At 32.1% G+C, this 15,359-nt stretch overlaps 1 protein-coding gene across 1 annotated transcript in view; it reads left to right on the top strand.

Moving 5' to 3' along the window:
* LOC150103044 (uncharacterized) overlaps positions 1 to 4,071 on the top strand; it is a 96,904-nt gene extending 92,833 nt beyond the window's left edge. Inside the window, exon 11 of the mRNA XM_090398066.1 lies at positions 3,972 to 4,071. Within this exon, the coding sequence (XP_090254192.1) occupies positions 3,972 to 4,019 (48 nt within the window). The 3' untranslated portion in view covers positions 4,020 to 4,071. The remainder of the gene's footprint in view (positions 1 to 3,971) is intronic.
* The last annotated feature ends 11,288 nt before the right edge of the window (positions 4,072 to 15,359 follow it).

The following is a 15,359-nucleotide window of genomic DNA, read 5'->3' as shown; positions in this document are numbered from 1 at the left end:
TAACTGCATTGATTAGACCCAATGGGACCAAGAAGCAAGAAATTTAAACTTTAATAAAATTTTGGAAGATTTTGATGAACAAAAAGCAAGACAAAATTATTTATAATTGATTTTTTTGTAAAAAGTATTAGCAATAAATATATTATTTATTTTTATATTGTTTGATAGCATATCCGATAACTAATTATCTTAAATTAGGAACCCACCAAATTGATCCCAGTCGGGACCCACGTTTGCTACTTCTTGCATTTCTGGTATTGCTGTGACCTAAACAATTTCAAAAGGTTGCGTTTAGTATCGCCTTACAATTCGGTCTGAATATTTATGAAATGTCAATCAAATTACGTTTCAGATGTGATCAAGTCTCCATCTTACAATTTCATCGTTGGGAAACGCAGGTGCTAGAACTCGTATATGCCTAAGGCTAAACAATGTCACCATGTTGTTCTGCAAGTCTTCGAGATATTTCTTCCTTCTACACCTCGCCTACAAAAATCTAATTGCTGCGTTCTGTTTTTCACATGTAACAGGGGGGATATTATGTTCATGCAGCTAATTCAGAAAGACACACTTTCGGCAGTGGAACCAATCGACAAAAAAAAAAAAGTAAATGAAACACTTTTGATATCATCTTGTATGTGATTGTCTGCAATTACATTCTTTATTCAACAAAATATCGTTCAGTTCTTTGGATAGCCAGTGGCTAAATTCACATCTGTTAGAAAGAAGAAAAAAACTAACATCTGTTAGTTTTTTTCTTCTTCTTTGCATTCAAAATCTTGAATGCAAAGAAGAAGAAAAAAACACAATATATTTGACAGATTAGTTTTTCGATGAAATGGTAAATAATTGAAAAAAATAATTTTATTATTACGTGGCACCTCAAGGGAGTCCGAAGACTCATTGAAGTGGGATACCTACTCTACATCTCTCCGTCTCCACCACTCAATCCACCGCCCATCACCACCACTGGTATTTCCACAGACAATCACAAATATTCATGCCCACGGCGGGATTCGAACCCGCAGCCTTTTGGCTGGAGAGTAGATACGTTAACCGCTCGGCCAACCAGGCCGAGCTAATAAGGTAATTACTGTCGGCAAGGCCCACCTAAGAAACCATTGTTGATTGCACAGTTAAAATAAAATATAAAACAGTTAAACTGGCATGAGAAAATTAGCTTAAAGACATTTTGCTTAAAATAAGTTAAATATTTAATATTAAGCAAATAAACAAATTAGTTTTCCAAAAGTAGTTTTTGCCAACAAATTTTTCTAAATGGGATACCTCGCGAGTGTCAAATGAGTTCTATTAAACGGGATATCCAGTTTCTAATAAATTGCAACGTCGCAATCTATTGATAAATATTATTACCGATGTATATATAAATTAAGTGGTGAAAATTCATTTCACCATTTATCCATCTGGCACATCTGATATGTTAGTTGATGTGTTTACATATCAACCAACAGCAATGAGAAGACGACGATGTCATCTTGCAGGAAAGACGTACATTCGAATCCGGTTTACGATGCTAGGAATCTTTTCAAGATGGCTTTCGAATGGAGGTGAATTAGTCAATCTTATACGGTGATAGTGGAAGAGCTTTTCCTCTGGAAGTGTAGTTTTCATGCCAGAAAACAAAATATATAAACAGAACTAAGAACACACACAAATTACCAGACATAAAAAATACATGGCCTCATAGTTGCTTTTCTTTCTGTCATAATTCCAATAAACCATTTGCAAATAATATCAAATAATTTTCTTACAAAAAATCAAATCGAATTATTATGATAAACTGATTTAAATATTTATTATGCAGAGAAATTCCAATATTTTTTCTTATAACTTTTATAAACCGAACTGAATGGTAGTCCGCGGTATTGTATAACAGGCCGGAAAACATTTCCGAAGGAGGTGTGAGAGAAATGCTATATCATATGAGACTAGATGGCTCGCCTTCAGTGACAATGTCTTATAAATGTACCGAGATGTGGTTCGAACTTTTCTTTCCAACCAAAGGACATCATTTTCTTTCACTACTGACTCATTTCACTGTAGGGATGAGGTGATGTCGCTGCTCTCTAGGGATATGTTAATTGAATCTTCCACTGAATTTTGCACTGTCTTTTGTCTCTTATTTACTAAATGAAAGTATCACTGAGTTCTTAAGTAACATATCTTCGAAGTGCAAATGGAACGGAAAATTTACATCGTAGGTATATTTCCTAACTTGCTTATATGAATTAATAAGGGATGTCAATAAAAGGAACGAACTCAGAAGAAGCTTATCTAATTTAAAATAAACCCATCCATGCAAATTTAAAGTACAACTAATTTATAAGAAATTACAAAGACCAACTTCCTGTTTTGCATCGTAAAGGAAGAAAGTAAATAGCCGTTAGATTTTCTGAAAAAGAGTATCAGAGTAGGTCAGATTTATCAAGTTCAGTGACAGATACCATACCACAAAATTCGATACAAAGGAGCAAGCCAAGAAAGTGCACTGAAGTCCTGTGAAATTATGACGAGACACATAAAGCTCTCAAGAAATCCACAAAAATACTCGTTGTTGGAAGAATGGGAATGATAGCTACTGTCTTAATCACTGATTTGCTTAAATTTTTTTTTGGGGGGGAATCCTACATAATTTCCAATTTTTTTTGTAAGTTTAGTTCATTGCTTGCAACATATTTTTATGACTGAAATCTGTAGTCCTAATACAGAAAATCTTGGTAGAATCTTTTTCCTTGACTGCAACCGGGTAATTTAAAATTTTTATTTAAAATTACCCGGTTGCTATTTTAAATTTTTTTAAATTTTTATTACTTAATTATTTTTTATTATTTTCAACCGGGTAATTGTTAGTAAAAATACTTGTTGCTGGAAGAATAGGAATAATAGCTACTACCTTAATCACTGAACTTATCCAGTCACGTGAAAAGGAATTGCGGACAGTTGATCTTTTTTTTTTTTTTTTGCTTAAACTTGGGGGTTGGGGGGGGGATCCTACATAATTTTCAATTTTTTTTGTAAGTTTAGTTCATTGCTTGCAACCTGGTAATTGCTATTTTAAATTATTATTTTTATTATTATTATTTTAATTATTAGTTTAATTATTTTTAAGTTTATTTAATTATTTTTATTAAATTTATTAATTTATATTTAATTAATTTATTAATTATAAAATTAATTATATTAATTATATTAATTATATATTAATTATAATTCATTTATTTAATTTATATTTAACTAATTTATTAATTTAATATTTATTTATTTATGTTTAATTGATTTATATTTAATTTTATTTAATTATTTTTTATTATTTGCAACCGAGTATTTGCTAGTAAAAATACTTGTTTCTGCTATCATTCCTATTCTTCCAGCAACAAGTATTTTGTCTTAATCACTGAATTTATCACGTGAAAATGAATTGTGGACAGTTCATCTTTTTTCTTTGTTTGTTTGCTTGCTTAAACTTGGGGAGGGGGGGGGGGGAGAATGCTAAATAATTTTCTTTTTTTTTTTGTAAGTTTAGTTTTCATTGCTTGCAACATATTTTTATGACTGAAATCTGTAGTCCTAATACAGAAAATCTTGGTGGAATCTTTTTACTTGACTGCAACCGGGTAATTGTTATTTTCCAGGCGCGTACTGAAAACATTTGTACCTCATTGGGATCTCATGTCGAGATCCCAATTGAAAAAAAGCGCACTCTTCTCAACTTTTAGATAATTTTACGAGTGGTTAAATCGGATTTTTGATTGAATTTTCTCGAAATAAATAATAGTAGTGGTGGCAGAAACTTTACTATATAAATAAGTATAATCGCTTAAGTAAAATATTCTTAAAGTTACTAAATATATAAATAAAAACATTATTTTATGTAAAATATGAATTTTAAAGATCATTTATTTAAAAAGAACACCGTATACAGTAATTTTAACCATTTTACTTTTTTACAGCCTGACAGAACAAAAATAGTTATTAAACCTCCTGGAAGAAAAGACTGACAGAAGACTGTGAAATAAACAGAACTGCACACAATGTTATCTACCTATCCACTGCTCCAGTGTTTGGCAGAGTAGCGAGTGAAAAACCTCTTCTAACGATTCACTCCTTTCTACAATACGACAAATAGACCTAATAGATGAATAACTACATTTTTATGAGTTGGTAAAGATAGTATTTATAAGAAGACCTAGATAGGAGATTTTTGGTTTAAAACTTCACTTCAATAATGTACAGCAAAGATGTAGTTTGCACTTGTAAACTGCCTCCTCCCCATTTTGAAAAATGCCAGTCACAATTATTGAAATATGTATTCTGGAATGTGCATAACGTAAGTTTTGGCATTAATTTCCTGTTTTTCAGGTATATGTTGTTTTAAACCAAGAGAGAATTGTACATAAATACATATATACTTCATAAAATGTTGTTGAAGTTTGAATTTTTTATTATAACCATGTTAAGTTTGTAGTTAAGTTTAGTATGAATGTATCTTAATTTTTTTAAATGTTACAGTATTGTAAAAAACGAACAAAGTTTTTATTGTTTTATTTTTCTCTCTTCCCTTCCTTCTCTCGTCGTGTATGTGATATATATTATATATATAGGGAAATAGCCAAGAATATATTACATTACTCCTCTGAATCCTCCTTAACTGTCAAAAGATTATATTATTATTATTTTCTAAAAGAAAAAAATGAAGCAGTAAAATACCAGTACTGTAAAAAACTTATGTTTAGTATACATCAGTTCTTCACAAAAAAGGATGACACACTTACATAGTGACCCCCAAAAATAATTTGGCTATACCACCTGATATATACGCATACAAGTATGAACATATTATTTTACAAATATATATAGCATGAAATGCAATTATGTTTTTCTCCCTTCCAATATAACTTGTTGTTGGTAACCAACAGACTAATGTATATTTAAATATAAGCAAAAGAGATGTGTATTATAGCACACCGAATTGCACATTTCTAGTCTATAGAGAAATTATATGAGTACTTGGAATCAGTTGGTATTTAAATAGTTACAGTTTTGTGTTGTTATAAACACGTTACTGCAATCATTGAAAAAATTGATCTATTAAGTATTTCAATGATAATTCTATTTGGCATATTGAAATTAATAATAATAATAACCCTTATTCATTTCTGTTTCTTGAAAACAATGAAATGCACGTTTGCTAGCATTTTCTATACAAATTACTGTCCTAATTTCGTACATTCATTTTGTGAATTGCAGATTTTGTGAAGTTATATTTGCCAATTCAAATTAATTAGGAATGAGATACTACTTAGATGACTATTTGTGAAATTAAACGATGCATGAGTTCGCCGGTACATTATATGCAGGCTGCATGTCTGCATATAATTTTTGTAAATTTTCAAATCAGAACGCAATTCTGATTTTTTTTTTATCGGTCTCATTCAAGGGAAGTTACAGAACCAATAACACTTTACTGTGTTTTACGGATATAAAATGTGGTCTTTTGAGAACACTTGGTAATGAAGGCTGTTCAAGTGAATAGAGGCAGATAGAATCGTGAAACAGCAGCAGGAGGAGGAGGAGGAGAGGGAGGAAAAGGTTTAGTGGCTTTGCAACTGGTCTGTGCATAAATGATATGTTGCTTGTGTTGTTGGAGACTTAGAAGAAAGCGAAAAAATGATGGATGCCATCGATAGGGGTGGGGATTAGAACCACCGAACTATGCTATTTGCAAGCCCCCTTCACACCTGCATTAAAAAGGATGGTGGTCTCACACCGGACGAAGAAAATCATCTACCACCTAAAGAAATTCAAAAACACCCATGCCACAGAGGGATTCACGACCGGTTGGTTGGCGAGTGGGTTTACTAGACTCGGACAACCAGAACGGCAAAATTAATTCAGTTGTATAATATTTACTACACGACATAATTAACTACCATATAATTTATATATTATACGGCATAATTAATTACTATATGAATATACAATGCTGTACATGCATAATTAATACTAACTTGCAAATTTCAAAATGAGCTCCATAATCGTTTCGTTCTCTTTTAATGACGAAAAATCATATATATGCACTGAATTTTGCTTGTTGTTGAAATAAAATATCATTTTGTTGTTTAGTTATTTTCAACGAAAAATCAAAGCAAAACAATATTGTAAATTAAAGCGAAATACAGAAAAATGAAACTTTTCTGTATGATTTATTTGAATTGTAATAAAAAAGTAATGCCATTAGGAATAAAATGAAGCAGATTATAATAATAAAACAAATCAGTGTTTAAATAAAAACAATGAATATTTTCAACCCTTCCCCGTTTTCCTAAAATATTTCAATCTCCCTGTCAAAAAAATGAAAATAAGACTTCGTTAGACTGCAGACTGCAGTTATATCTCTGAAGATAAAACCACCATTTGTCAGCTGCATGAGCGAGTACGACTTTTAAACAGTTATGAATGTACAAATTAAGTAAACTGCATGAAATTATATCATTTACTTGAAAATAAAAAAGCACTCTTCTACAAAATGTTGCACAGAAATCGCAATATTAAGCGTTGTGGAGACTTTTCGAGCTAAACGTCCTTGTTACTATTATTAGCATATGATGATACAATAGCTGGTATGGTTACACAGGCATTCGGCACCATCTTATGAAAGCAATATATTACTACGTCATAATGTACATTTGTCTGTAAATTGCGTGTGTTCTGATGGTCAGTTTGCCTGTTTGCGGACGAAAAACCCGAGTTTCTAGGAGGGGAAACCACCCGCCTCCGTATGAGACCAGCTAACTCACGTTCAGTTGAAAATCCCTGAGAAAGGTTATTCGTGTTCTAGACGGGATTCGAACCATGTCTTTTTAACCAAAGGGTTTTGTCTGCACCGACTAAACAACAGAGGCTCTCAAAACAGTCCTGACTTTTTTATACGTACGGCAACTCTGGTTATGATCGCCGGAGTGGGCCTCTCTCTTTCTGTCGATGAGAGCCTCAGTAGATCCTTGAACCTTTGTAGGGTTATTCATCCCGTAAAACAGCCAACTAGTAGAGCATACACGCGGTTTACAGATAAAACACATAGCCCTAGATGCGTCGGCTCAAATCAAACCAACACAAACAACTCTCTCTCGATGAGTCTGCTAACTCCATGAACACCTGTCAGCAGCTATCTCTGATACATTGCTTCTGTTCTTTCATTGATATTGCAAGTGATAGGACACAAGTTCAGATGGTAGTATCTCCTACACATTCTAAAACTGTGTAAATCACAAATAAAACTTTTTTTTTAAATCTTTCTTTCAGGTTATTTAAGTTTTAACCTATCTAAGTATGCATTCACACAACGAATGGTTGAAATCAAGAGTGTAATTGAAATAGACGATATGTCAAAGAACTTCGATTGTATTAATTGTATCCATACTAAATACACATGTAAAATCTTTTAGTCATTTTTTTTCACTTATGAATTTTGCCATACACTGATTTATACATATAACTATTCAAATACCACTGTTGTTCTTGTTCACCCTAATGTGTTTAGAATTAGAAATAATAGTTAAAATATTTCAAAAATCAAGCTCTATTTCCTCTTTATTATTAAGGTAAATGATAACCTAGATTATTTTTTTATTTAATAAGTATCACTTAATAATATGTCCTAGTGAGTAAAAAGATTGCAATATTTTTTTCAGAGAAAGCCTATAACGATATTACCGAAATATCTTATAATAATAATATTCTTCTTATTCTTCTTCACCTCGTTCTTCTTCATAAATAGAAGTAAGTATTTTAAGACGTAGAAATTAAAATTATTAAACCTATTTAGAGAATAACTGATTATGATACTATCCTGGTTGATTGATAATTTAGAAAAATCACATGAAAAGATAGAAAATGAAGCAATGAAGGTGTTGTTCACACTGTATTCAGACTGTGTTATTTTTTTTTCCTTGAAAAAAAAAAAAGTATCAAATGAAGAGAATACGTGATAGCGAGTAACAAATACAAAATCGTTGAATATATTAAGGTAGCAGAAGACCACAAATGCATAGCTACAAGTAATAAATCCTTCAACAATGCTACCAGAAATCACTAAACATCGATAACCATGTTGATCATGGCATTTTTGTAGTTCAGATGGGAGCAATAAAACCCAGTTCTAGACAAAGTAAAATTACATCTCGCAAACATGCGAGAACTTGTAAAGAAATCTTTTTAACTTCATTTTTTAAAGTCTTTTTCATGTTCTCGCCACTCTGTTTGTAATTCATACCTTCAACTGCATTAATTGTTAGCAGGTTCTTTTATAATGAATAGCGAGAAATAATTCTATTAATTGCATGTTTGTGACTTTTCCATTTTTCCTTATGATGCAAGTCGCCAATATTTATATATATAAGGTGTTTCACTACAAATTAATCTGACACTGGCTGGCGGGCTCGATACATAGTGTTCAGAACACAATTGAACCAGTTTGTGGTTTGCAAAATTTGAAATTTTATATATTTTAAATCGTGATTAGCATTCATAAGTTTATTCGTTTGTAATACGGGATATTTATACAAGAATTTGTAAATTAGAGTATCCGAGAGTGTCAAACTCGGAGAATGTAATCAAATATAATACCCGAGCGATGAATGAGCATTTGATAAAACGTTAAATTATGCATTTATTCATTTATAAAGAAAATGCGTTACACTGTAATTTACATTAAAATTGTTTATAATTAAAATTATTATAAAATAAACGATTTATCACATTAATCTTCTGTCTTACAAAAGAACAATCTTGACTAGCATAGCAACTACATAAATCCCAAAGTGAATACGCAGATATTAATAAATACTTGAGTGATAAATATGATGCCATAATAAAGATATCGTTTTCTGTAGGCTATAGGTCTATAAAGGCCTATAGCCTACAAAAAATTACCGTTTTCTCTTTGACTGTGGAAAGTTTATTTAGAAACCAATCACATATAAGTGATCATTTTATTCGTATAATATATAATTATAAAAGATTTACTGCCAAACTAATTAAAAACACATTTGGATATCTGATAAATTATATATTTAAAACATTTACAAATACTGAACTAGAGCATGTTACTTTCAACTAGCTAAAAAGTGTTAACTTCCTACTCGTTACAGGAATTCCTGTATTTTGATGGAAGTATACAAAAGCTTTGTTAAAAAGAGCTTTCCGTAAGCAGGCTATCAATCACGACTCGAAGAGTCATTGTGAAATTTAAACTGTAGCGACACATGTCACTGGAAAAATTCATTACTTACTATTCAACTGAGATTATTATGACTGTACATAGAACTATCGAGGAGAGATGTTTCTCAATCAGACGCACTATTGTGTATGCGTAAATAGATATCGGATTGCACAAAATTGGCGAATTTCGCTCTTCGCGTAGAAGTATTAGATTCACGTTAGCTAGTAAATAAAGTGCTGAAGTCTTTTTGTTCTCTGCTATAGACTGTAGTCAGTGTTCTCATATAAGATAGAAATGTGTTTTTCAGTCACTTTTCTTATCCATAATATATAAATATATTTAATTTCCAATTAACTTCCTTCTATTGAAGCAATTAAAGTAATAGAAACACAGTCAGTTGACGTATCAATTTCTCGATAATCTTTGGAGTTTCTCTTTTGGAGTACGAAATAGTGAAAATATCTAATCATTCTAGGTTTAGAGTGATATGCATTTTTATAGCACCATAATTCATAGGTGATATTTTATAAATAGATTTTCCAATAAATTATTGTAAACTGAATAAAACAAAACAAAAATATATATATCATTTTCACTGTTCAGAATTCTCACTCGATATTCCATATTTTATGTGCAAGCTTACCTTGTTCGAGCCACTAAAACATTTGGGGGGGGCATATAAGGGAATAATAATATCATAATATCATTTAAGGGCATATTATTATCATAAGCAAAATTAATAACGGAAAAACTCACGTAAAAAGATTATTTATTATTTAATAGTATAATTTTCGCCTGTGTGTCACAGGCATCTTCAGTACATTTTAAGCTCAAATTAAAAAATAACTGACAATTCCAAAAAGCACCACCTAAGTAGCTAGTGTAAGACAACTAAAAAGGTCAATAAATTTCCTAACAAAAAAAAAAATTATATATACAATATAAAGTTCTGTTCTTCAGACGATCTGTTACAGAAAGAACTGCAATATATTACTTTTTCCTTTCTATCTAATGGATATAAGAATTCCTTCCTTAAAAGAGCTTTGAGAAGTTTTAATATGTCTTCCTCTTCAAATACAGAAGAAATAACGCGCATTCCTATCCCTTATGTACAAGGCATTAGTGAACCTATAGCAAAAGTTTAAACCCACTGAATATTTTTGTTGCCTTTCGACCATTCAGAAAAATCTCCACCTTTCTCACTTCTCCTAAGGACAAGCTTCCACATCTTAATTATCCAGGTGTTTACCAGGTTCCTTGCTCTTGTGGATTATCTTATTTCGGACAAACAGGAAGATCTGCCTCTATTCGGCTAGAAGAACGCTAGTCTTATATTCAATACCTTGAACCTGAACAGTCTGGACTTGCAGAACATGCTATTATCACTAGATATAGAGTTCATTGGAAAAAGACAAGAGTCCTTCACAAAAGTCGGTTCCTCATGGAACAGCTTTATAAAGAAACATGTGAAACTTTACTACACTCGACAAGGAACCTCCCAGGTTCCTTGCTCTTGTGGATTATCTTATTTCGGACAAACAGGAAGATCTGCCTCTATTCGGCTAGAAGAACACTAGTCTTATATTCAATACCTTGAACCTGAACAGTCTGGACTTGCAGAACATGCTATTATCACTAGATATAGAGTTCATAGGAAAAAGACAAGAGTCCTTCACAAAAGTCGGTTCCTCATGGAACAGCTTTATAAAGAAACATGTGAAACTTTACTTCACTCGTCTAACTTAAACAGATCTGATGGTTTACGTCTGTCCCCTTTATGGGAGATAGTACTTTATAATTCAGCTAATCTTTCCTAACTTTTTATTGTATATATAATTTTTTGTTAGGAATTTATTGACCTTTTTAGTTATCTTACACTAGCTACTTAGGTGGGGCTTTTTGGAATTGTCAGTTATTGTTTAATTTGAGCTTGAAATGTACTGAAGATGCCTGTGACACACAGGCGAAAATTATACTATTAAATAATCTTTTTACGTGAGTTTTTCCGTTATTAATTTTGTATTTATATGCCTTCTCACGGTTTGCCATTATTAAAACTTATTATTATAAGCATTTAAAGTCATTTAATAATTTAAAATAATTTAAAGCATTTAATAATATGATTTATATGATTTATAACTCCACAGAGTCAAGATTTATAGAGAGAGACTCACATCAATCATCATTCATATCATTCTTATCATAACCCTCTTCGAGTGATTCAATGACAATGCATCTCCAACCACCTTTGGCAACCCACTCGTTGGCTACTCTCCAAGAAAAACATTTAGTCCTCACATCACTGATAACCGCACCTTTACTCAATTTCCAAAGATGACCACCCCACTGTTCATGTAATGTAATGAAAATTTTCTTGGTATATATTCCAAAGAACCTATTTAGCAACGTATGCGTTTCTATAATATCACCTCTTTTCTACTTATAGATCAAAATTTAACCCACATACTGTTCAATCTATCCACATAGGTGTTCCACAGACCTATTAGATGTAGTCTTATGAAAGCCTTATAAAAAGTGGCAATAACTTCCTTATCGTTATATTTCACTATTTTTATTTGTTTTTCAATTTCCCAGTCACCCTTTGTGTTATTTTGCCCACTTTGCCATGTGTCTTCTGAAACTTCGACTCCATGTCAGCTATCATTCCCAAATTTCTAGCATAATCAGTTGCTAAAAGTGCAGTCCATCTATATAATACATAGCGTGCAATGTTTTCATCTCAAAGTGCATAAATTTACACTGTTCCACAATAAATTGACAATCATTATCTTCTGCGCACATTAAAGTAAATTTATTTATTTCCTGTGGAATCTCTGCATAACGTTTATGAACTATTTCCTCTCTAGTTTTCCATTTTGTTTCTATAGCTAATCTTTTTATCCAATCAGCTGTTGTCACTTTGTATAGAAAGTGAGTCAATTACTAAGGCAAGACTTCTTCACAAAGTCATGCTGCTCAGCGAATCAGATTCCTATCTATCCATTCCTGAATTCTGGCGTTAACTAACTGTTTCAAACTTTAACCACCACCACTCCTGATACACTAACATGACTATATTTTGCTACTTCAGTTTTGGATCCTCTGTTATGCAATGGAACTATCTATCTTACTTAATAATCTAGTGGACCATGTCACTGCTGAAACTTAAATGAAACAGTCACATTAGCGGTATTGCCAGTTCTCTTGCACATTTTCGTAATACACGGACCGATATTGCATCCAGTCCCATGCCTATTCACATAGAGATTTTGATATTATAAGTATCGCTAGTTCATCTATCTCTTTTCTCATATAGGTCTCTGGCAAATAAGTCACTACATATCTGTACCTTAATGAAACACCATAACAAAGTGATCTCAGTAATTTTTCTTCTGGTTTTATTTCGCCTTCATACCATCTGTATTTATTAAAGATATCCTTCCCTGATCGTTCTTCCTTTTATCCTTTAATTCGACACGCAATAAGAACTCTTTGGAAATTCCTTTGCCTGCTCAGACAATTTCATCTGACTTTGCCTTCCTTACCATGCTGATCGCCCCTCATGCTTGTATTTCTTCCACAACATATTTTGCATCTCCTGCTTAACATTATTACTCATTTATTTAATTTCCATTTGATTTATCCTCCTACCCCTGGGTATGCAGTCTGATAATACTTTCCTCAAGTATCTCTTGACCATTTCTCATTCACTGCTAACGCCCTTCCCATGAGAGTTCTTATGCTACGGCACTACCCCAAGCCGCTTTCAAAATTTATCGTTATCACTTACTCTGTAGTTCCACACACCCTTCTTAATCCCATTAAGTTCTACACTATCTGCCTTGATGAAATACACTCATCATAGTGCTTTAAATGTTGTGATTTGTTTTGCCTTCATACAATCTGTATTCTACATGCTTGGCCACCTACCAGGCCAATACTCCAAATCCTCTGATGTTATTACCAAACTTAGCACTCTTAAACCCTGAGTGACTGAGTCCCTTTCGGTTTAGGTAATTTCCTCTCAGTGGTTACATAAGTTACATTTTCTGACTCCCAGCCTTTCTTCCTTCCAATCTATATCCTCGTAATTAAAGTCTCCGATGATAATTATTCTTCCCATGCTCATTGAGCTAATCTGCCGATACATACTGCCTACATCTTTCTTTATGCTATCCGCAGGTTTATAGCAGCAATCAACTATATATATTGCCTTGTTGGCTTTTATTTCTCATCAGATAGCCTGAAATGTACTGTCACCCTATGATCTTGTTGCTGTCTAGTCTAGACCTCTATTTTTGGTGATTGTAATTCTAGTTATAATCAAAAATTCCCCTTTATCCCCTCCCCCATCTTGTTTTCTGTGTATCCTCTCAGAAAATACATCTTTTAGCCTTTATCACTGTAACTATATCACCCGAATGGTACCCATGCCTCTTTTAATGACTTTCACATTATTTTATTGATCTCATTCTGACGCGCAATCGAACGAAATGAATCCCACATGCTTACCTGTTTCCACCTTAATAATAATAATAATAATAATAATAATAATAATAATAATAATAATAATAATAATAATAGCAAAAAGTTGTTTTCATACAGCAGTACTGAAACTACTTAGGAGTATTAATAAGTAGGCTGTAATTAAGAAGATTCGTTATGTGGCGGATTGTCTCTCTTGCTGTTCTATTGAATTAGAATAGCTCTGAAAATCGTTTACTTTGCGATACAAAAAAGCAATCAAAAGAAATAATTAAGACTACGAATGGCTTGTTTATGCTTGGAAAAGTTGGTTTTCGATGGCATCATGTGGAGATTAACGATTTTAGATTTTTTAAAATGTTTTTATTATTTAATTGCAATAAAATCTCTATTATATGAGATAACTGAATACTCATTTAACAGAAAATGTCGTGGTTTCATTTCGTTCCATACACGTGTAAAAGTCTGATCATTTGTTTCAAGTCAAGCACGAATATACGAAAAAACATTTAATGTTGTGCATTTTTGGCATACAATTTATACTCAAAAAAGTATATTCATTTCTCTATACACGAGATTGCACGTAAGTTACTTGAGCTTGGAATAATCACAAAAGTCGAATTATTTTTACTTTTCTCGGTTTTGTTCTTTTTTAAAAAGAAACAAAATCGAGGAAGAATAAGGATGGTTACATTTGAAAATTCCATTCCATTAACAGATATTCTAATTTTGTTTTCAGCGATTAAAATTTGTTAGATACTTTGTGGAGAGTAATTTAATAGAATATGAAGATATACTTTGTTCAAAAAATAAATACGTAAATAAGCAGTGTAATGAATGAGAATTTTGCAAAGATATAGAACAGAAGTTTCGTGTTGTTGCTCTTGTAAAGTTAACTTCCTGACCTGACTGTTATTTCATCATACTGTTGGAAACAGAACGTAATATGACTTTATTACATTTTCTGAGAAAGAGGGACAGAGAGAGAGAGAGAGAGAGAGAGAGATTTTATCATGTAACCTCTACTCTAGGAGTTGTCAACCAGTCAATGGGTAGCAGTCGATCGCAGAAAAATTTAACAAAAAATAAAATAATATGAAAAAAAAACAAAAGAATTTTTTTTACTAAGAAAAAGAAGAATCGGAAAAACCTACAAAGAGGTTCATTTAGTATTTGAACGTTGCAAATCTGTCTATTGCACTTGTAAGGTTTATATATACTCTATACTCTTTATAGGGGACGCAAAAGCTCAATGAAATTGCATAGAGAAATCTTTTGAAAGGCTGTAAAAGAACTCAATAAAGCTATGGAAGCGGAGGGGAAGGTACTCAAACCAGTACCGGGGAGACATACAACGTGGTCTCTCTGATTGTATACTTTGATTGTATCAGAACGTTTCATTCAAATTTCTGTGAGTATTTTGGAAGGAAGTTTGCTAATTTGTATTAACAATAAAATGCACAGATAGATATAGTTCACTTTGTGATATATACAGATCTGAAATCCTATCTTATCTATTACAAGTAGTTCTCGCTGAAAAAAAAAGATAAATGTTAATTTTATTTGATTATATTTTGCTCTGCAGAAAGTTAAGAAGACGTTTAAGTCCCCTACAATAGTGTATAATTTATAC

Source organism: Typopeltis vanoorti, chromosome 9, assembly GCF_054136105.1.
Source record: "Typopeltis vanoorti isolate ZY-2024b chromosome 9, IOZ_Tvanoo_1.0, whole genome shotgun sequence".
Classification (NCBI taxonomy): Eukaryota; Metazoa; Arthropoda; class Arachnida; order Uropygi; family Thelyphonidae; genus Typopeltis; species Typopeltis vanoorti.
This window is presented reverse-complemented; position numbering and strand designations above follow the sequence as displayed.